Consider the following 22,844-nt stretch of genomic DNA (forward strand, 5'->3'; position numbering starts at 1 on the left):
GCGTTTATCCTATTACATTTGACATGAGTGGCACACATCACTAATAGGATTGGCCCAACAACTACTACGAGAACTAATAGTGTAATCTGACACCACCAAAGGACACTTCAACACAGACATAACATAACATGGAACGGATGTTCGTTCAGTACTTGGACTGTTCGGTGTTATCCAGGAACCACTGGCCTGATATCATATCTGATTGTGGAGCGCTTGCACTCAGACCTCTGCGAGCGTAACCCACGGCGACACTTCGGCCCCGCTTCAGACAATGAATCGAAGCGTAAAGATGATTTGAAGAAGTCAAACGCTGACAGTAGCAGGATGACTGTGCTTGGCTGCTGTTTCCCATTCTGAAAAGTCGGCCGTATGCGCTCAATGCAGATGCCAAGCACCCTCGGGTGCTGTTGTGAATCAGGTTTTCTGTCGCAACGCATTCGTTACAACACAGACATGCTCCAGGGAGTCGATAGCTGAACCTCTGTGCGCAGTGTGCCTGTGTGTGTGTGTGTGTCTTTCTGCATGTTAGGCTGGGTGAGTGCATAAATGCCATAAAACTAGAAGCTATATGAAAAATTTATTTGGGCTTTTTAATAATGTTAGGAATGTTAACCCAGTTTCACAGTAAACTATCCAGATGATCATCCATCATCATCCACTATTTTTTTTTTCTTAAAATGGTGGCATTTAATGTCTTTTGTTACTTTTAGTGAATGACACAATCATGTTTTCATGTGTAAATTGTCCATCGCAATTACAGGTCATTCGCAAATACATTTTGATCTTAATGAATCAAGAACTATGGACAGTTATGGTTTCCGTCTTGTAACATTTTACCCAACCAAGTACGGGAATACGGCCGTGATGCTCTCAAATTCTCCTTCCATGCTCACCATCCTCTGACTGCGTCTTATTGTGAAGCACTCATGCGTTAAATTGCCTCTCAGGAAATGTTAAAGATGCAGAGAGAGATTTTGCAAGAGGAGTTAATATTCCACTAGAACCACCATGTTCAATTCATGTCTCCTTTCTTTCATTGCACACCTTGCTCACGTCCCTTTAAAGCACATTATTGATCCAAGTGGCCAGATTTAGAGGGGCATGTCAATGAAAAAGTGGCCATCCATACACTAGCCATATGTTCTTCAATCCCTCCCTCATCAAACCTTCAGTCATCCATTCATTCCTTCATTGATTCATCCATCTATCAGCCATCATCAACCATCTATTCTACTGCCAAATCGTCCATTCCTCCATTAGCCATCCATCCCTGCAGCAAGCCGGCAAGACACAATCCAAGCAGTCTTAAAACCTTCGCTCAAATAACCACTTTCATCTGCATTCCCTCAACAATTCTTCCATAAAACCATACTTCTCTTGTACCTCCATCATCACTCTATGTCTCATTCTTTCCTCCATCAACAACTTCCATCTTCCCTTCCATTGCCATTATTTCTACTTGCATCTTTCAATCAGCTCTCTTCCTCCAACAGCCACCCATTCCTCCATATATATCCCTCTATTTAGTCACGCCTCCATCGACATCTATCCTGGTGGTAGCCATTTCATTTGCCACTGGGTTAGAAAAAAAATCGATTTGTTGACCCCACGTGCATGTTTGTGAAACTAGATTTAAAAAAAAAAAGAAAAGAAAAAAAGAAAAATAATCTCGGACTCTATGATAGAAATAGGACAACGCATCCAATTAATATTGTGAGTGAGCACACGTTCACTCGCACTTTGCATGCTTGTAAGCAGTGTGCAAAGGAGCAGAAACCTTTATAACACCCCTTCAATAATATGAATTATCATAATCATGTTTTGAGTCAACTAAATTTTGTTTTCCTCCCTTCTTTGCTCCTTTCTTCCCAATTGGTGTTTTCGCAGAATTGAGTTAATTACAGATTGCAGAGTCGCACTCTCACTCACACGCACACACACGGATACTAGAGGTCCTCATGGAGCATCACAAATTTATAGGGGTGCTCGGAGAGGTTATGCCTCCCTGAAATTTTAATGTTCTGTATCTTTGCTGCTATAACCTATGGACATACATCATATACGGTCTAGCAGCAGAGGTGGGTGAAAGGTGCCATGTGATATGGAATATATACACGTTTCTGTGTGCGACACACACACACTTTTATTATATGCCTGTCTATAATATAATATAATATGATATAATATACACACATATACATATATATACACACATATACATATATATATATACATATATACATATATATATACACATATATATATATACATATATATATATATACACATATATATATATATATATATATATATATATATATATATATATATGGTTGATTAGTCCTTTATATGTAGTGTATTTGCCAATTATTTCAAGGTCCCAGACAACAGAAGTAAAGGGGACATTTTAGCGGTTGTTTGTCCAAATACCTTCATGCTGCACTAAGTAGTCAACAAGGTCGTATGCTGTGGCGAGCTGTCAGCTGGGGGTTCATAGCGTGATGAGCTCCAAGTGGAGCATGACAGGCCTGCCGGTGAACAGACCTCCTGGGGAGGTCATCTCTCTAGGCTCGGGGGAGCGAGGTAAAGGTTAGTCACGATGGAACATGCAGAAACCGATTTGGGCAAAATGATTTGAGGTTATATGATTCAAATGCAGAGTGTGAAATAAAGTTGGGATTTGAAGTTCATTTATGGAAAGGATGGATTTCTTTTGTATTGTTGCTTTGTTTTGAGAAATGAGCAAATAGTTACACATTCTATCTAACATGCACTGCCCACTTGGAGCAGTGAGATCAATTTCTGTAGAATGCAAGTACTACAGTTAGACAACAAAAGATGACGTTAAGGGCTCTCGTTTTGTAGACGTCAATTGCGGGAATGCTAGCTTATCCTGATTTACATTCAGGTGCAAGCCTCACTGCGCCATGCTGGGCATTTCAACGTAGAAAATGTGTGTCCTCTGACATGCGCCCGGCACATCCGACACGGGCACATATGCAATCGGGTGGAAGGCAGTCAACAAGTGCTCACTTCACATAGCTGTGGTCTCCCTGGTCAGCCTTACATCATCCACCCATCTGCTTGCAGTTCCTTATAAACGTACTTTTCGCACTTCGACCTCCTGGATGGATTCCAGCAGTTCAGTTTCTCTTTCTGCCATGTCAGGGACTGTGTGCCTCTCACGCGCAGATTTGAAAGGGAATGAGAAGGGCCGCTTCTGAGAAATCAAGTCAGCAGTGTTCACGCTCAAAACGGCACAAAACGCCTGTTTTAAACTGCTCATTACAAATAAGTAACCCTAAGTTGTTTATCAGATACAGATGTTAATAACTGGAAATAAAAGTTTCTTCTTCTCCAGAAGTTCCAATACTATTGGGTGAGGGCGTATTCTATGCCCATGATGTCAAAATCCTGCTGCTGACATCACCAGAACAAACCAATTGTTCTTTGAACCCACTAGTCCCTGTTTCTGTGCTCCAAATAACATTGCATTTCCAGTAAGTGAGGATACGACGTGGTAATGAATTAATATGAAATCGCATCTTTCCTTGTTAAAATAGTAATAAGAGAAAAGGTTGTATTTCCCCAGGGAAATATCCAGCTCCCACATCACACCTAATTGAGTGAGTCATTATTTGAGCCATCACATGAGAACTCAATTATAAGAAACATCAAGCGTAAAATGATTGTTTAGAGAATAACGGTGCATTCAAATTGAAAAAAAAACAAAAAACGATACTTTTTTTTTCCCTCTACAAAGTTGATTAAATGAAGCAGAGTGTTCGAGCAACAAAATGCCAAATATCATCACAGTCAAAGTCTGCATGACATTGCCATTATCTGTACCAATTTATACACTTCATAAATATTCCTTATACCATCATTGCCTGTTTGAAAACTGTGGTCTAACACCTAACATGGTCACCTAACTTGGTTAAAAATATGCATTATTTAATCAAGAACACGGGACAAAAATTAAGTTCACATTCCACGTCAATCAGTGTCTTTAGTGACGATGTACTTGTGATTGAGTAAACCTCCGGATAAGCTACCACACTAAGTGATTTACACTGAGTGACATCGCAACTAATCAGTGGCGCTCCTACAATCATTGACATGTAAGACGATTCGTGTCTGAAATACTGGACAGTCTCAGTACACTCACACCACACAGGAAAAAGGTGGGACTTAAACAGGATGGGGAAATCTCAACACATACATAAGTTCATAAGTTCAGTGTGTTCTCCTTTTTGTCAATTAATTAAACCATGCAGATTGAGGTAATAAATGATTTCTGTTTTCATTTTTTAGGCCTAAAAAAGTAAATCCGATTGATGAGAGTGCTAAATGTTGCCACGCAGGCAAAGTTAACGACTCATTTGCACATTGCTGACACAGCGCGAGGAGCAACTGGGGATTCAGTACCTTTGCTGAAGGATACGTTGGAAGTAAGGGTGAGAATCGCATAATGTATCATTTTCTACTCCGTGCATACACATGCAAATGCACAACGAAATGCATTTCTTGGTTCATGTTTTCTCCAAATATTGTGCAAAAATAAATCTGAGTGGCATCGGTGGCACGGGCGGGGGGGATGATTTCCAAAATAATGTGTTATTGTCCGCCTTGCCCGCTCGGGCAGCATGACTCAGTCACACGGGCACAAGAGGTGACTGGGACGGCGAGCAAGCACACACTGCAGGGAAGGAAGGCAATAAATTGGATGTTACAAAATAAAATTATTCATCCACACACAAACAAATACCATCTAAAATAAAATGAAACATTCAGCGCAAGCCCTGCAGTGCGCGACAATACAGTGCTTTGTGTTGTACATTCATATTCCACGGATGTATCGCTAAAGCTCAGAGAAGTGAAATCAACAACCCACAGCTCCATTCTCAATGCTTGTCACACTTGAATTATCAGAGTCCGCTCTGGAGGGAATTGAGTTCCATATTGCGTCGTATACTGTACACTAAACTGCGTACACAGCACACAACCACATTTGGTACTGCAAAGCTTGGATGTGGTTAGGTAGAGATAAAAGAAATTCACGTAATGGAATGCCAATGAACTGTGGCGCAGTATGCGGCGTTCTGCGACTAGTTTTAATTAGTGGCTGACACTCAGCAACTGGTTTGACTGAAATTCGAAATTTGAGTGCGTACTGTATGGTGTATATACGCATGTTGTAAATACTTAACTATAATAAGGTAAAAAAAAAAAAAAAAAAGTCCTTCTGCCATTGAAAGGATGCACAAAAGTTTGTATTCATGCAAAAAATTCAAAGAGAATTGCCAAAGACGAGCGATAATTTTGAAACCTGGTGACAAGATTGAAAAATGGCCCCTTTCCAACATGAATATGGATGAAGGGCTTTATCCACAGTCTCCCTTTGAATTCTCTGCCAGTGGAGAAATAGAACTACAGCTCTCAGTGCATTCTGCTTTTACCTTGATGTTAGTGCTGTCTGTCTTGTGGATTAAAAAAAAAAAAAAAACAATGCCAGAGTTAGCAATTATTGTTAAGTGTGCGAGGGTCAGTCGCCATCTGTAATTTGTTCACGATTGTCCAATTCCATTTTGTTTTCCAGCCTCAAAAGTTGCTAACTATGCAATGTGACTTATCAAAGTGCTTTATTGACAGTAAGAGGGCCTATATGTGAGAATAAGTGTGTGAGTTGATTTAATGTGACCGGATACACTTCTGATTCAAGTTAGGTTTGAACAAACTCTCCATTAAAAAACAGCAATGGAGCAAGAAAGCATTTGTAAATAAAATCCAAAATCATTGCGAGGCAATTGAAGCAACCTGACTTCGTGGTCTCAATTTCAAGGTTTGCTGTTTACCATTTTAATCACACGCTGATCCACTGGTGGCAAAGTGACTAATGATCAGATGATTGCTTCAGTCTCGCAGCTGAAATGAGTTGTGATGTGTGTTATTATGACAGACAGGTTTCTAGGGGGCTGATATGAAAAGCACCCTGGTGAATATTTGCGCAAGTCGCGCCTGTGATTTGTGTAATGGGAATTATGCTTGAGCTCGGTTATTTTACCGCTGATGAATGCGTTGTGTATCGATCTGCAGCTTTATTGGTCTCAAGGATCAATGTTAAGATTCTGGTGCGGTTGAAGGGTTTTACTGGTACAATTATGCCCTGGCTAATGGCCATTGTGTGCAGAGTTGTGACAAGAACAGCTGCTACTGGCTAAACATGCAGCGAGCTTTGAGTAAAGCTCCTGGGCACGTTAATGCTCATATAGGCATCGGGCTTGTTTGGAGGGTTTGACGTCGCTGCGCTCGAGTTAACCGCCCTGCATCCCAGATTTGAGATGTGTGATTTATGATGCATGTTTCTAGACTACACTGACTGCATTGGCACTGTCTCAAGATCACTGTGATTATTACCAGCGGCGGTGTGAGGCTGGGTGTGTAGTGGTGCCAGTAAGGTCACAAATTAGATGAAGCCAATTTTACTGGAAAGATGATGCAATAAAACACACACAAGCAGTCACGCAAGCGCACACACACACACGCAGCAGCAAGCAAGAGTCACGTTATTACTGCAGTCAGTGAGAGTATGGAACAAATGTGTCTAAAAACACATACAAAATTAATCATCTAGCAATGAATAAAACATCTGACAGAATCCTGAATGCTCATTCTACATTAAAAATGAAGAACATGCTTTCAACAGGTTTTAATAAGCCGGAAAGGTTGCAGGAAAAAATGTGATTTGTGTCATGTGTCACGCTGTCAGCTTTACGTAAGACATTGTACTAAGTGTTTCATAGCAGCTGAACTCCGCAGTTAACTCAGAGTGGAATTGTATTTCAATATTATTATTAGCAAGCATTATTAGCAATATCATTTGAGCTAATTCAAGTGGTTTTGTCGATGAACAGTAATTGAAGCTAGAATCGGACTCCGCCAAGACCAAGCTGTTAAAAAATATGAACATCAATTCTGGAATGGACTGCTGTTGCTCAAATCTGCATCCAACCATCCATTATCGATACCGCTAATCCTCACAAGGGTCAGGGGGCGTGTTGGAGCCTATCCCAGCTGTATTCGGGCAATAGGCGGGGGACACCCTGAATTGGTTGCCAGCCAATCGCAGGGCACACAGAGACAAACATCTGCATGAAAAGTCAAACAAACAAACTATCTTAGTGAAGCAGGATTTACTTTCAATCATTTCTTTGTAATCGTTAATATGCCAGTCCATCAAACTTTAGCTCCATGTGAAACCGGTCCGTGGCAGAAAAACAGTTAAAGGGGAAGTCAACCCAACCCAAACATGTTTTTTTTTTTCAAGAATATGTTCTATGCAAGTCCACTAGTTGAATGAAACAAGGCATTCTGATAAATAATGCATGTGTGGAATAAGAGTTAATCCACCCCGTTTTTAGCCATCTCAGGGGGCGGCCATTTTGTCACTCCTGTCGACTGAAAATGACATCACAACTGCTGCAGAAAACGACTGAGCTGTTTTCTGAAGCTGACCGGCGATTGGTCGTTACTTGAGCGCTGAGCAGTTGTGTCATTATTAGTTGTCAAAAGTGACAAAATGGCCGCCCCCTGAGATGGCTAAAAACGGGGAGGATTTTTCTGCTCAACTCATATTCCCCAACCTATATTAATCAAGCAATATTAATCACAATGCCATGTTTCAATTATTGGGCCTGCTGGGAACATATTATTGAAAAATAAAACGTGTTTGGGTTGATGTTTCCTTTCATGACTGCTGCCCTAAATCCTCACTGAGCTGAAGTTTCACATAATATGCTGAAGTCTCGCATCATGCTATACATGGCAGCAGTTTAACGTACTGATGCTAATGCTAACCCTACAAGAGGGGATTTGGGGTTTCCGTGGCAACAGCAAAGACAGAATGTCTCTGTATTACAAGCCTGTGTACTGTTGTAATGTCATATTTAAAATATAATAAAGGCTATTCTTCAGCAAAGGACCACTTTCTGACTCAAGGCCTCACATCTGACAGTTAAAATAGAATAATAAACATGGGCTTGCTGAGAACGTTTTACACGGATTAAGACAGCAGAATATCTGACAATCTCCACTTTAACAACTGAGCAGCACGATGGGCTCTTGCAAGGTGCGATGAACTAACATGAGGATTATGGCGGAAGGGACGTTTAAACGGTGAAGGAGGGTGGGGTGGCGGCATGAAAGGACATTCAAATGAGAGTTAATCGTTTTAAAGCCGCACCGGGTGACATGCTTTTAATGCCGGAGCAAGGATGACACATAATATTCAGAGTAATTGCCATGGAAAGCTTTTAAATCCTCACAACATGTGGCTGCCTTTTCAGTCCATTGTTCTGTTTGTTAGCAAGAGGAAAACATTACAGGAACATGTGGTTGGTATCTAAATAATATGGAGTTCAGATCCTCCACAATTATGCCATTCTTAATATTCAATCAAATTTTAAAAAAAAAAACACAATGAAACACAAATTCAAAAATAATTGACAAAAAATGTTTAAGTATATATTTTTTTTCATGAATCTTACTGGGTGGGTAGTCTGTCAATCTGGGGCCTGGCCCACCCATGGCTCCGCCCCTGCCCACTAGTCCAAACGCAGCATTCTGATTGATGTTGTGTTTGTGGAATATGAGTTAAGTCGTAAAATCCACTGCTTTTTCTCCATCTCAGGTGGGGGGGGGGCATTTTGTCACTTGAAGTTAGTTTGGGTTTAACCCATTAAGGACTAAAGCGCCTGTCTCAACAGCTCCCCAAAACCTAAGGTCGGCTTTGGAATTACCCTTGAAAACCCAGATTCCAGTTTTCCCAGAAATTCAACACTTACAAAACGATTAATATCTCAGCCCCTGTAGCAGACAGAAACAAGAGCTTGGACATGTGGCTTTCACTGGTCGTGCGCGTCGTCTATATAGCACTGCCGTTATTTATCCGAGCTCCGGGCGATCGACGGCGTCCGCCATTAGCCTACCCATGGCTCGAAAAAATTCCACGACATCTTCCGCGGTCTCGCGACACCGTCACGTGTATTTTCTGATGCAGTAAATTGGCTAAGAGACGGAGAATTGGATTAAAAAAAAAGACAGTGACGTGTCCGCTGTCCTGGCTTTAAAGGTAGAAAGACGCTACAGCGCTCCCAGCTCTAGTGGTAGAAACGCGGATATGCGCTACCGCCCTTAATGGGTTAAAATACGCAAAATTTTTGTGTCTCCAGTCCTGGATTTTTTGTCTCACAATTCTGATATAATTTACGCACTAAAAACTTAAAAAACACAGAAATGTCCAGAGTGTACTATTTGAATGTGAGTGACACAAAAAGACACGCCGGCATGGAATGGCTCACAGATATAGCAGTCAGGATTAACTGCTAGTTTAAATGAAGAAGGGACAGCGAAGGGTTAATCCGGCCCACTAATCCTCAAGCGATAAAGATCTTAACGTGGATGCTGCACTGTTATGGATATTTAGAAATATGGGTTATGTCTGCAGTGCTTTGGCTTACGTAACTCTCAACAGGGAGTTTGAGACAATGAAAAGGGGGCCGGGGGGCGGTCAGAAATATGGTGGGGAGGTGAATGACGGATGAAACGAGCGTGAGGAGAGATGGTGTGAAAAAGAAAGGAGGAAAAAGCTGATTACAGGTCAAAGTTTCATCTGAAGGGTTGCATACAAACTGATGGGATAACATTTTGATCACCGACGCGCACAGCTCGCCGTAATTGGATGGTAATGTAGGGAACCTGCTGTCATGATGATGCATTCATCTTTAATCACTCCTACTCTGTCAGGTTGCGAAAGTGGGGCATGCAGACCGCATCATCCTTCCAGCCCTGGCAGGCCTTAAAGAAACAGCACTTTCATATGACAATGATGAGTATATTGGGTGGGTGTGTTATAAATGATCCTAGCTACTCATTCAGCCAATTACACTCTTGCCTTTATACACTAATTATCGTATCGGTCAAGACATGCAATAGTTCAGACTCTTCAAATTCAAACATATCTCGGAAATAACATGTATTTTTCTGTCTGCTATTAAGTGGATGCAAAATGGCTGCCACATCAAGTCACAGATCCCTCTGGTGTACTGTAACAACATAATCAGGCACCTTCCACTTCTATTAATGGTAAAGACATCTTGAGTGACCAGGATGGACTATTTGAATATTGTACTTTGCTAAATGGGAACTCTGAAAAGACTTTATAAATTTCCAGTCTGATTGTGCACCAGCCTCCCGGCATTGATAATGAATCATTTTAATGCATTGCAGCTTGACATTATATGCCCCATGAAAACACAAGAGATCCCTCAAGTGCTTTATACAGCCTCATTAATATGCAACAACGGCCCGTCGTACCCGTACACCCTATACGCCATTATTTGTTGGACTAAGTCCGAGCAGCACATAAAAGGTCACAAAGCAAGATCCCCGGCTGTAACTGCCTCATACGTCCTCTTGTTCTGTCAACCTACTCATTAAAATTGTACACTGAGCAAAGCGTTTTCTAGCATTAAACTTAAACAACCGACTCTCGACGGAACTCTCGGACCTGTCGCTTTAATGACTCATCATATTTAGTCCTTGAATACCCAAATGTGCTGGAGAAACTGTGTCGAGAACATGGAAAGGTTTTTACCGAGAGCCAAAATAGCCAGCCGAGTGTGTATACGCAAGTGTGTGTTGGTGAAGTAAATCCACCAATCTGTCACTTTACAAGTAGTTGAAGCCCTTGGAGCATGAATAATTGAATCGCATAGCATCAGGAAGTCTGCTCTCACAAGAATTTTGGAGGACTTTGTTTGAAAGGGACATTTTTCTATGAAACTCTTAGTATGCCGGAACGCTGCATTCTTTCAATCAATGCAAAAATACTGTTCAGTTTCAAGTATTAAACAATCGGTTTGGTAAATTTGATTTGGTCAGATATTGGAACATATCAACCCACTGAAAATAATTGTTTTAATCTATTCCAAGGGCAAACTAAATACATCAAAAACATGTAAGGCATATACATAATTCAAGCAATGTAACATTTTGACACTCTCATATAAGTCAAACAATAAGTTAACCGCCAAACAATAAATTGTGTACTTACCCTCTGATGGTGCGTAGAAAAGTGAAATGCAGAAGAGAGCTGTTGAAGGAGAGTCGTCATGTGTCATAACTGTCACACAACTGTTAAAAGAAGTTAAGCACGATATGCATCCAATGTAACAACAAATACTCACCTATAACGTGGTGACAAACCTGCAGAGGAAGACTACCGTTAGTGCCACAGGTGATTCTATCCACAAAAAGACGATAAATGCAGCTCGTTTTTGTTTGTATTCTGCACTTCTATTATGAATGATGTCGCTCATATTGTGCTGAGCAGCAATGACAAAGACATACAGCTTTTGTCACTACGCCACGGCAACGTTGCAATAAATTCAATTGCCTGGTTTTATAGTCATCACATTTACAGTATCCTCTTCTTTCACCCTTGGTTTCTTTGCATCCACCTTACTATCAAACCCTTTTTTCTTCACCTGAGCCACGGCGTGCTCTGCATTGGCAGCCTCTGATAGAGTGCCGGATATTAGTAAATGAGGCCCAATGAGAAGCAGCTCATAAAATCTCAGTATTAGCAAAGTTTAGTCATTAATAATAGGCCAAAACTCCAAAGATTGATTTTAATTACAAATTTATTGCAAATATAGAAATAGATCTTTTGTACAGAAATTGCAAAGGGAACATGTCAATACCAGCAACAAATTATGTCAAAGCAAAAAGCAAATTTTTTTTTCCCCATGTACCACCATCTAAACTTTTTTGTCTTTGTGTGTGAACCTCGTAAATAAAACAATTATAATACAGTTAAGTAACAAATATATTTTAAAAAAAGATGCAGTGATAGCCTCTCATGGCTAATAATTTTGAGAAATGATTAGTTCAAGAGCGCTGTTCAATACGGCTCTACAAATCAGGTGGGCCACTTGACGGATCACATATAAATAAGAATAAGAATAAGAATCTGCAAATAAACAAATCTGCCGGTGCCAAACTGCAAGTATGCAGGCATCGGCCGTAGTTTTAAGTATATTCCTTCATGAGTTGAGGATGGTCTTTGTAATCAACCGATTTTCAATTCATAATACTACTTCTACCATTCTAGCCACGGAATTATACAATGGGATTGTGAGTTTACCATAAAATGTCCATCCCCTGCAATCTGGGAGCATAACAAACAGAATTAATCAGAACAGTTGGGTACATGACGTCTGCTCTCAGTCCAGAGGGACCTTTTAATAAGTTGCACTGCTCTGGAGGCTAAAGAAATGTAATTTCCAACTTACAAAATGGGCCCCCAGCACTTGCCTAGCTCATGTGATTAGAGTGCAATCTCATCCAATTAAAACATGACTCCATAAATTGGATGCCAGATGCAAAATGGCCACATTGACAAGTTGAGTAGCCGTGCGTGGCAGATCCCTATCTCAAACAAGGGGAGGGAGTAAAGGCCAATTGTATTGTGTAAAACGGGCAGTGGCATTTGAATGAGCCGCCGATTCATAAATACATCAAGCCAAGGCGATGGAATTTGTCATAAAATGCTACGTGATTATATTGAAAAAGGCAGACCGTTGCCGTTGTTTAGTTGATATATTGTGCATAAACAAATATACACAATTTATTGTTCACAACAAAAATGATTGCTATTTTCTGCAAGAGTTTCAAAGGCGAGATTGTGGACAGAAAAGCAATGCTTCACTAATGCGATGACATTACTGGAAGAGCAAAGCACTTACTCAGCATCCAGTCCGATTTGTCTGATGTCATTCCTTTATTTCCCACAGCCACAGGGCAGGGTGGGGCGGTTGTTTATGTCGTTTACCTTTTTTTTCTCTTCCCCCAAAGCATTTTATTTTCCTTCACACCATATTCATGTTTGATAATCAGGTGGAACGCCACTTCAAATTAAGTCTTGATTTCCCTTTTTGTCCCTGCTTTACTGGTATTTTCTCTTACGTCAGCGGCTTTTCTGTTTTCAAATGACAACATATAGCACCGTACGTCCAGGAATTTAAAAATAAAGCTTTAAATAAGGCTTGTAAAAATACTTTTGCAACAATAGCAACAATCTTGTCTCCATTGTCATAAAGCAGCAGGGGTCACCAACATGGTGCCTGCCGGCACCAGGTAGCCCCACAGGACCACATGAGTAGCCTGCAGGCCTGCTCTAAAAATAGCACCCGTGAGATGTCTATTTTTGTGTGCCACTATTCTAAAAGAGAAAGAAAGAAAGAAAGAAAGAAAGAAAGAAAGAAAGAAAGAAAAAAAAAACTGACCAGTGAGCTGCATCTACCTTTTTTTGTTATTCTATTCTAAATCATACTTTGATTGGGGTAAATGACAAAATCTAATTATTGACTATCACATTTTTTGCTCAAATTTGTTCAAGTTTCACAATCAGGAGTCACCCGACTTTAAATGAACTCCCCAAATGTTGTGTCTTTTTTTTCCATACACAAAATATTGCACATCTCTTGCTTTATTAGCCTGTGAGTTTGTTTCAATGTGAATTAAAGGCAATATTTTGGACTGGGTCAAATAATAATAAATAGAATAAATAAGCAAATATCAAAAGTGATTTCCATCAAGTGGCCATTCAACGTAAGAGTAGCTGATAAGGAATGGATAGTGGTGTTGTAGCCTTTCAGAGAGAGGGTGCACGCGGAAGCAGCTGATGTGCTGCAAATGGTCCAGGATTACATTATGACCCTCAGAACATTCCATGTTTGAAACAGAAAATTCTTCAATGAATTAATTGGAACCAGATAATTTATCTTGAAAAACATGACTTTGGAAGCAATCCATGTTAAATAAGATATGGGTGCAACACTTGAAGCCAAAGAACAAGTTTTGCAAATTTAAAGAATTTACAATTATGACTTTGCAATGTCAAGGGATAATTTCTTAACATCCACCAGGTTCCTACATTTTTGTGCAAGAAAACAAAAACAAAGTAGCAATGTAAATAACAATTACAGAGAATAAAAAAAAGCTAAAAAAAAATGCTTATACACAGCCCCTTGTTTTTGTTTCATTGTACGTCCACTCATTGTACACAACAATATATATTTTTTGTCTCCCAAAAATACAGAGTATCATGCAAATATACAACTTTCTTTTATGTAACATACTATTATAAGCTTTCTCTGCTCTTACCAGGAATCTGTTAAAACACGCATCACTGCATGTATGTCCCAGAACCCTCACAAAAAAAATCTAACAAAATTGCAGATCAGAAATACATTTAAAAATGATTTTAAAAATAAACACATCGACATACCAATAGCTCAGGCTGAGTATAAAACATCCATAGAAGCATTTTTACATATTTTTGTGTGTGTACAAAATTAACAGATTTCACAGATTCTTTAAGTCCTTGTGTCCTTCTTTGGAAACCAAACCCTAAATACAAATACTGTACATGGATATTATTACGAAAGAGTAAACCAATCTATTTTTAAATAGCGAAAAAAAAACATCTGGCATGGGCAGTCTTATGGTAATTCTTCATTAGATTGGGCTTGCATGGAATTGAAGTGCTCTTCTGCTCAGAAAACTACCATTGTAAGTAGAACAGCAGAGATACATTTGAGGCGTTGATAATGTCTGACATTCACATCCTGTAAATCACTTTCCATACGGCACATAGAGTACTAATGAGGCCTGTTCAATTCTACCATTTGTTTTCTTATCCACCATGAAATGCTCGGCAAATTGGGAGGAAGCGTGGGAAGTGTTTTCACTGTCAAGTGTGAAGAATGGCCAAGAAATCAGTAAAGCCATTTGTCTGGATTTAAAAGTAAAACTTCAGAGCGATGTACAAAAAAATGACACGCACTTGACTGAAATGCATTAAACTATCCACCCTTAATAGATAGTTCAATAAAAAGTCAACAATGGGATGGAAGATGAAATCATTTCCTGTCAGGCCTAATTAATATCTGCCTCCAAGTAAAAGCACAGTTAAGCCTTTTTTAAAGCTGGGCTGCTTTTTATTCATTTAAGCAGCATTAGGCAGCCAGACCTGGCTTATATGTGCACTCTAACTTCAATGCGTATAGTTGCTTCTCAAAATATAACGGGGTCAGTGTCAGGTCATGCCTAAATCCCACATTATATTAGCCATTTGTGTGCCTGCATTGTGCCAAAGACCTCCTCTCATTGTTCGCTTCTTTCTGAGGACCTTTCTCGATAGAATTGCCTTTCAATAAAAACGACTGCGGTTCGTTTAGTAAGTGTGACTCATTCTGACTCACTTGCCACTGTTGAGGAGCAGCGATGTCATGGGAAGGCAAAAAAAAATACTAAAAAAGATAAAAATAAAAATAAAATAAACTCCACTTCACAAAAATAGTTTTGGATTTGTGTTAATCTTCTCAGAATTGATCATCTTAGGCGATTCAATAAAATGCACAGCTTGGTCATAATAAACAAAAAATAAATATAATCAAACTCTATCCAAGTCTGTTTGTATTCTTACTTTGCCCGTTGATTGCTTTTGACTGACAAGCCCAGTTGTTGAAAGATATAATTTAATACTGCATTTAAAAGTAATCTTACATCAATGGTTCATATTCATTAATTGCACTGTCTTTAAATACAATACATCAAAAACTAATTAGCCATAGAAAATAATAATTTTGAGCTAATCAACACATTTTTGCAAGTCAAGATATTTGACGTTCTCAGATACAGCCTATATCAAATAGTATCGATTCTGTAAGTATAGCATATTAACTGTACTGCACAATTCATTTCCATGATTTATGCCAGGATTTCCATGATGAAAAGCAATATCGCTGACAGTGTCAGAAGCCTCGTTTGAGCAGAAGCACTGGTTCTGACGCATAAGAATCACAGGCTTTCAATATCATTAAAAATGAAAAGTTGTGTCGCACTGTGGAAATCATTGAGCAGAAGAACACTTTAACAGATCTGTTCTCATATGCATTCCATCAAAATAAGAATCTCACTCTCTCATCTCAATTTGATTAAAACAGAAAAGTCATTAATGTAACATCAGCAAGATGTAATGTGTTTGATGGCAATTCAAATTAAGATCAATCCTGATATCTCTACTCCACTGTCAGTCCACTCATTTAAAGTTGTTTTGTCGGTCAAACACGCCTCTCAAATGAAACATTGGCTTTGAATCACAGTAACTTGGCAACTTTTTTCACATTGTACATCTGAGTGTGAACATTTTCCATGATATGCTAAAAGCAGGTGTGGATGTTTCAGCGACAGATGCGAAGAAAGCAACATGCTGTTCGGAGAAATTTGCTCAAATATCATACAGAAGTTTCACAAAATACTAGAACCCAACGACAGAGCTTAATTCTGCTCAGAACAACATTGGTGACGGGAATTAAAAACATTCAAGAGATTCTAGTCTATTAAAAAAAAAAAAAAAACTGGTCGTCAAGTTTTACCAAATCAAGAACCAAATGGAGATACTGTACACAGAAAAGCAAAAACGATTGCATTTTTGCTTTACACTAACGTGCTCACAGTCAAAGCTATCCCGAGCGTACTCCCTAACAACGCTTACATACAATCAACACGTGGTAGCAGGGATGTGATGAGTGGTGTGACATGAATGTCACACATTGATCATTTGTCTATAAAGACCTGAATTTAGAAATGCCTCGCTAACATAATTCGGTATAGCCCTAAATACAAATGCGAGGCAAAGATCACTTGAGTTTTCACATTTGAGGGTATTAAAAAAAAAAAAAAAGAATAGCCAAAATATGGAGGTGTTTCACAGCAGATTAGGTAGGCAGATTGGAGATCCTAATCACATTGTTGCAATGGAAAAGGCCAAGTGAAGAAAAATAAACGCGATCATGGTTGAAGTAGCAAGAGGCACTGGGCTACTTTAGAGTAATTATGAGTCATAATGTATGTCTGGAAAATAACGCATAATAGTACTGCTGTTGTTTGTGCATTCACCCATGTCTGTCCTTATGTGGAAGGAATTATACATAGCCAGATTTGTATTGAATATGATATTAACAAGTATTCATAAAAATCAGTTTGGGCATATACGACAAAATCTGACAAGGCATGCCAACACCCACTTACACTGACCACTGTACACTACACACACGCATACACGCACGCGCTCACACACACACACTGACACTCAGGCCGTAAGGTGCAAGCGAACATGCCTGTCTAAATAAATCAAAAGCCTTGGTTTGGTTAAAAAAGATTTTAACCAAAGATTTGGTTAAAATAAATAACCACAACTGAAAAGAAATGTCGGCAGTAAATTGAAATGAAGTCGTATCACTTTTGTTATTCATTCAATTTAAATAGCAAAGCATTTGGAATGTGTTTTGAACTTTGGAAAGTGTTTCCTGTTACATGGAATTTTCTTTAATTGGACTTTCTTAGCAATTACTTCCCCATATCATACGGGCTTCCTTCACATTCATTCTCAGTAAAACCTAATGTAGGATCTTTTTGTGCCATTTATTGGGGCATAAAATTTCATTGATCAGAAAACAGTGGTGAACCACCATGTTTCTGGCAATGACTTAATCTTTTGTGACGTTTGATGCAGGTTCCACTTTACATTGGCATTTATTGGACTTTTTCTTGGAAGGGCGCTGCTGTTGTAATTTAAATATATCTGCCCCATCTGTTATCTCATGGTGGTCCAGGCAAGCCATCATTTGATCCCATCAAATGTGATCACCTCCAACAGAGCCACCGTCCATCAAACCAACATGATATCATATTTACCTCTGGTGGGTTTCCAAAGACTAAAAACATGGCACTGAGTAAGTACTATCTAAAAGATCAGAAATGTGGCCACACAAATATGCACAGCTAGCTTTTGTTCCCTGTGGAGATAAACAAAATCTGCCATTTCTATAGGATAATCCAAAAACAGTGCTACAATGAAGTGTAAAATAAAAAAACGTAGTGAGTTATCATCCCAGGTATCCCAGGCACAGTTGCACAGTCCGTGCTTGTCGCACAATACTCTATACACTTGAGCATGCCCCACCCCCCCTCCCCGCCCCCCAAAAAAAGGCCAAACTGTGTCCAAGATATTTCTTCCCTTTAAGAAGTTTCTCCAGCCCAGAAAGGGCACTAATGAACCAGATGTAAACAAACTCTTTTCCTCACAATGCTTAATACTGGTCCCAGAGTCAAAGCTTCTGTTGTGCTGACACACCCTTCCAGTAATCCAGGATGTCATGGAGGTCCTCGCCTTTAGCGAATTGCACCTTTTTTCGAAGGGCGTTGCCGGCCGTTACATAACAGGCCTCATCACGCTGACCTTTACGGTAGGGACGAAAGCGCTCCCAGATCCTCAGTGTGCTCTCTGAGGAGTACTCTGGACTGGAGGAGTAGCCAGAGTAACTGGAATGGTGGCGAGCTGGTGAAAGCTGGGAGTAGGACGCCGCATCCTTACGGGAGCGTGACAGTGGCTTTAGGAAGGAAACCCTCTGGGCTGGGGAACCCTGATGGGAGCCATCATAGTAAAGAGCTGGGACGGAGTGGCGGTGCTCTGAGCAGTGGTAGTCTTGCTGCACCTCCAACTGCTGCTGTTGTTGTTGCTGTTGATGGTAATGGTGTGGATTTTGGCTTTCTTGATGTTGGCCACCAACACCACCACTGTCGCAACCACCGCCACCCCCTCCGGTGCAGCTCATACTCCCCACTAACGGCAGTCTTTCCAGGGGTTCCCCACAGCCCAGAGGACTGGCGCGGTCTTGGTACTGTTGTTGTTGATTGCAGCCATCTGGACTCCTTGGCTCTGGAACATCCAGGCTATAGACACGAGGACCTCCTCGTTCCCTTTCCCGTCCCACAGATCCACAAGAGGCGGTGCTGCTCTGTTTCTTGACAGCATTTACAATCACCACAGCTGCATCTGCACTCATTTGCCGCTGAATGGGGCGGACGGCATTGGCTGGTGGAGGAGGCCTGTAGGGAGGGGTAACAACGAATCCACCACCGCTGATCCCTGGGCGCTCAGAAAGTGGGGTATTCAAAGCAGGGAGAGGGAGCGGGGGCGGAGGTGGAATTTTGTTAACTTGGCATGATTCAGTCATCCCTTGAGAAAGTGTTATTAAACCACGGGTAAGAGCGGAGGTGCTGTTTGGGGGTGGGGAGGTAGGGTTGGAGGACGGTGTAGGATTTGGAGAGGAGCCCGAAGCTGCAACAGCTGCTGCATCCAGCTTCAGTGCATCAATGCAGTTGTTGATAATCTGGTTGACTTTGTCTACCTCCATGGCGATTGTCGAGATCTCCGACGCAGAGCCATGTCCATCGTCATCTGAGTCGTCCCCAACATCAGTGCCATCATCGTCCCTTAATTCTTCCCCCCTCATACCTCCGTGCCCACCATCTCCTCCGTGCCTCTCGATCCCTGCCCCTCCACTTCTGATATCCATGTAGTTTCCTTTACCAGTCATGGCCTCTGAGAAGGCAGTGGCCATTTTTTCTACTTGGGGAATAGAGGAAAGTCTTGAGGAACTAGTGTTAGCCGAGTGAAGCATTCCAGAGCTAGAGGATGTAGACATGGGAATTTTGCCCCCATGGTGGTGGTGATATTGGTGGTGTTCTCTGGAGTGTTCCTGAAGCTTGTGGACTGCCGCTGGATCATTTGCAACTGCTGCCGCCACCTCGGGTCCGTAACGCATTTCCAGTATTGTTTTCTTTACACAGATGGACTTCTTTTTCTCATCGTGCCTGCGTTTCTTACGTAAACAGTAATAGACAAAGCCCAAAACAATGAGCATGCCAAATAGACAGCCCACGATAGTCATTATGTAGTGTGTCGTGGTTGATGGTGTGGGGAGGGTGTTGTTTGGATTTTGAGAACGCGTGGAAAATTGGAGACAGGTGTGGTTGTATCGTTGGGAGTTACGGATGGATGCCACACAGAAGGTGTAATTGGTGTGTGGTTTGAGCTTGTTCAGGGTGATCATCTCTTTCTTGTTCTTTAGAGTCATAACATCAGATACGTAAGTGTGGTTGTATTGTGTCAGTATATACATTTTGCTGAAGGGCCTCGGAATCTGCACGAGGAGAGAGGCAGAGGACAAGGACACCTGATGGAGCTTGATGCTGGGAATGAAACTGTTTTCTGTGGATGTGGAGGTGTTGGGCATGTGGTAAGGTCCCACACCACCAAACATCTCCGGACCAATTCCAGACGGACCATCCAGGTCTGGTGGGAGGGACGTCATTCCAGGTATCATCACTCCATCCCTGCAGTGAGAGTGCAAGATGTTTTTGGCATTGCGACCAGCGTGACCGGCAGCGATGGGGCTCAGCAGGGGGAAGCCAAACATCTCCCGCGGTGTCTCACACTGGAGACGATCGTAGGTGTGTGTGACGTTGTTGAAGGATTCCAGCCAGGTGAGGAAGCTGTAAAGATCGCAGCCACAATGGAACGGATTTGCGGCCAGTTCACAAACCATTAGGCGATTGAGAACAGTGAACGTCGACGGATCAATACGGGCAAGTTTGTTGGATGACAGATCAATGCTGCTAAGGCTTGGGCACTCCCAGAATGCATTGCTTGCAATAACCTCAATGAGGTTGTGCTGGAGGAAAAGACATTGCATGCGGCCAAGCCCTCTCATCATACCCTCTGTTAGGTTGGTCAGCTTGTTGTAGCCCAGTTGAAGAACCTAAAAAACACACAATCATACATAAATAACAAACTATAGCCTAATACATGACCGCATAGAATAGGTTGTTTTTCATTGTGTCTGATCACCTGTAGGTTGGCTTGTCCCGAAAAGGCTCCGTCTTCGATGTAGCTGATTTCATTCTTGGTGAGGTTGAGGTCTGTGAGGTTGGTAAAGCGGTACATGGAGTTTAAGTGCACCGCTTTCAGCTTGTTCTCATTGAGTCTCAAGTCATGAACGGTGTTGTTGATGTGCTGTGGAATAGTCTCATACGGTGGCTGGTTCTGACTACAGATCGCCAGCCACACATAACCTTTGTCCCCTTCAATGAGCCAGCAGTCCCCATTGACCACGCTGGGAAAGCGGGTGGCAATTAGGAGGGAGGAGAGAATAACAATGAAACCCGAGGCGGTGGAAAGACTCTGCATGATGGAAATGAAAGAGGGGATGTTATTGTAATCAAGAGAAATGCAGGGGCAAGCACAAAGGAGGGCGTGTTTGTTGGAGAAAAGAAAGTAGCAAAGGTGTCTGGGAAGGACTGTGGCGGAGGAGGAGGGTCTTTGTAGGGTATAGCAGAAGGGATTTCTAACGCCAGTCACAGCTTTAGGGCTATCATGGTTGATTAGCAGGTCACCCGGGTTATGTCATATCTTGTTAGGCTGCAGTGAGGGGAGTCACAGCTTGTCTTCATGCTCTCTCAGGACCTCAGCTCTGTGGGGACAATATGACAAAAAGCACATACATTATATAGAGGATATATATATTTGATGACTTAATTTTAAAAGGATGTTCATAAAAAATGTATTGACTATGTAAAGGAGGTTACGTCTGTCTCACTTTATTTTTGAGCTACTGGCTATTACATTGAAATGAACTGAATGAACTACAGTATGTGATTCATCGCAGTTAGTCAGATAATTACTGGAACTGTGTGATGACATTTACATTGTGCTAAAAGTTGAGTTGATGTTGCTAATGACAAAATTGAACTTAAACAATGGATGGATTTACATACGTATAAGAAGCTAGAGTATAATCTCAAACCACATTTTATCTGGATTTGTCAACCTGTTTAATATGTTTAAATGCCTGTACCCATTTGATATGACATCGTATCAGGTTGCAAGTTGTTGTTTTGTTTGGTGTTTACACAGGGTCCTTTTACATTCATCCATAGTCTATTATTGTACAGCGGTGGGGTACTCCTGGACTGTCTGCCAGTCAATCGTAGATCACATAAAGATAAATGTATAGACCTATTTGATTATTCCTTCAATTTACCTAACTTGCATGTTTTGGGAACGTGATAGCTTAGGTACTCAGAAAACCCCCCACAAATTCACAGGGAGAGAATGCAAACCCACAGAGAAATGTTACTTTGATGCAGAAGGAAAACAGGATCAAAAGGATATGACACACCTTTTAGCTATTAATAAGATTCAAGACAGTAGAAATTCAGTCATTGATTTTGCAGGTGACAACATTGATTTTGCAGATGACAAATACTTAAGCCTTGAAGTTGTTCTTCAGTATTTCCTACACTGTGGTAAGGACATTTATACAGACAAATGCAATAAACCTGCTCTGATCCAATTACAGCAAATAGTATAGATATGCGTGTTTTCCAGTTGCTACAGGACGTTTTCATCATTATGCTTGTTTATGACAACCTTTTACTGCATCCATACTGGCTCACCCCCTCCCCTTCCTGTTTACATCGAATGCAATGAGGTCATTTCAGCTTTGTTTGGCATCTACACATTCTTCTGCCAATTGCACCTCAGGCCACAGAGCAAAGGACTCTGTGGCGATAACCGTTCCAAAAATGAGAGCACATAGTCTCCCCTCAGACATTCTTTGTTTCCTGGCAAAAGACGAGCTCTCTCTATCCCATCTGCATTTCATTTGAATAGCAGTCAAGTGTTTACATAAGTAGAGGATTAGCAGCCTGTTGCATCATGATATAAATTGCCCACTTGCTGGTTGAGCGGCCGGGGGAAGCGTACTTCGTATGACATATATTATACAGTCATGGCACTCCCTCGCCTATATGTTTCCTCAAATAAAGCTTTTGAATGCGGAATGCTTCATCTAACATACTTTCATGTTCCA

The 22,844-nt window shown here is 41.0% G+C and overlaps 1 protein-coding gene and 1 long non-coding RNA gene across 5 annotated transcripts in view; one reads left to right on the forward strand and one right to left on the reverse strand.

Moving 5' to 3' along the window:
• The first annotated feature begins 4,373 nt into the window (after window positions 1-4,373).
• LOC147134578 (uncharacterized) overlaps window positions 4,374-22,844 on the forward strand; it is a 34,264-nt gene continuing 15,793 nt past the window's right edge. Inside the window, exon 1 of the long non-coding RNA XR_015090184.1 lies at window positions 4,374-4,457. This is a non-coding gene — a long non-coding RNA (uncharacterized LOC147134578). The remainder of the gene's footprint in view (window positions 4,458-22,844) is intronic.
• Window positions 11,685-22,844, reverse strand: part of elfn2b (extracellular leucine-rich repeat and fibronectin type III domain containing 2b) — a 62,537-nt gene continuing 51,377 nt past the window's right edge. For all 4 annotated transcript variants that reach the window (XM_086056272.1, XM_086056274.1, XM_086056273.1 and 1 more), the window contains exons 3-4: window positions 20,822-21,443; window positions 11,685-20,732 (exon numbers count right to left, since the gene is read on the reverse strand). In XM_086056272.1, coding sequence (XP_085912398.1) covers window positions 18,237-20,732; window positions 20,822-21,160 — 2,835 coding nt within the window. In that variant the 5' untranslated portion in view covers window positions 21,161-21,443 and the 3' untranslated portion in view covers window positions 11,685-18,236. The remainder of the gene's footprint in view (window positions 20,733-20,821; window positions 21,444-22,844) is intronic.

Source organism: Filicampus tigris, chromosome 16 (assembly GCF_054856515.1).
Source record: "Filicampus tigris isolate MCC_2025a chromosome 16, RoL_Ftig_1.0, whole genome shotgun sequence".
NCBI classification, from domain to species: domain Eukaryota; kingdom Metazoa; phylum Chordata; class Actinopteri; order Syngnathiformes; family Syngnathidae; genus Filicampus; species Filicampus tigris.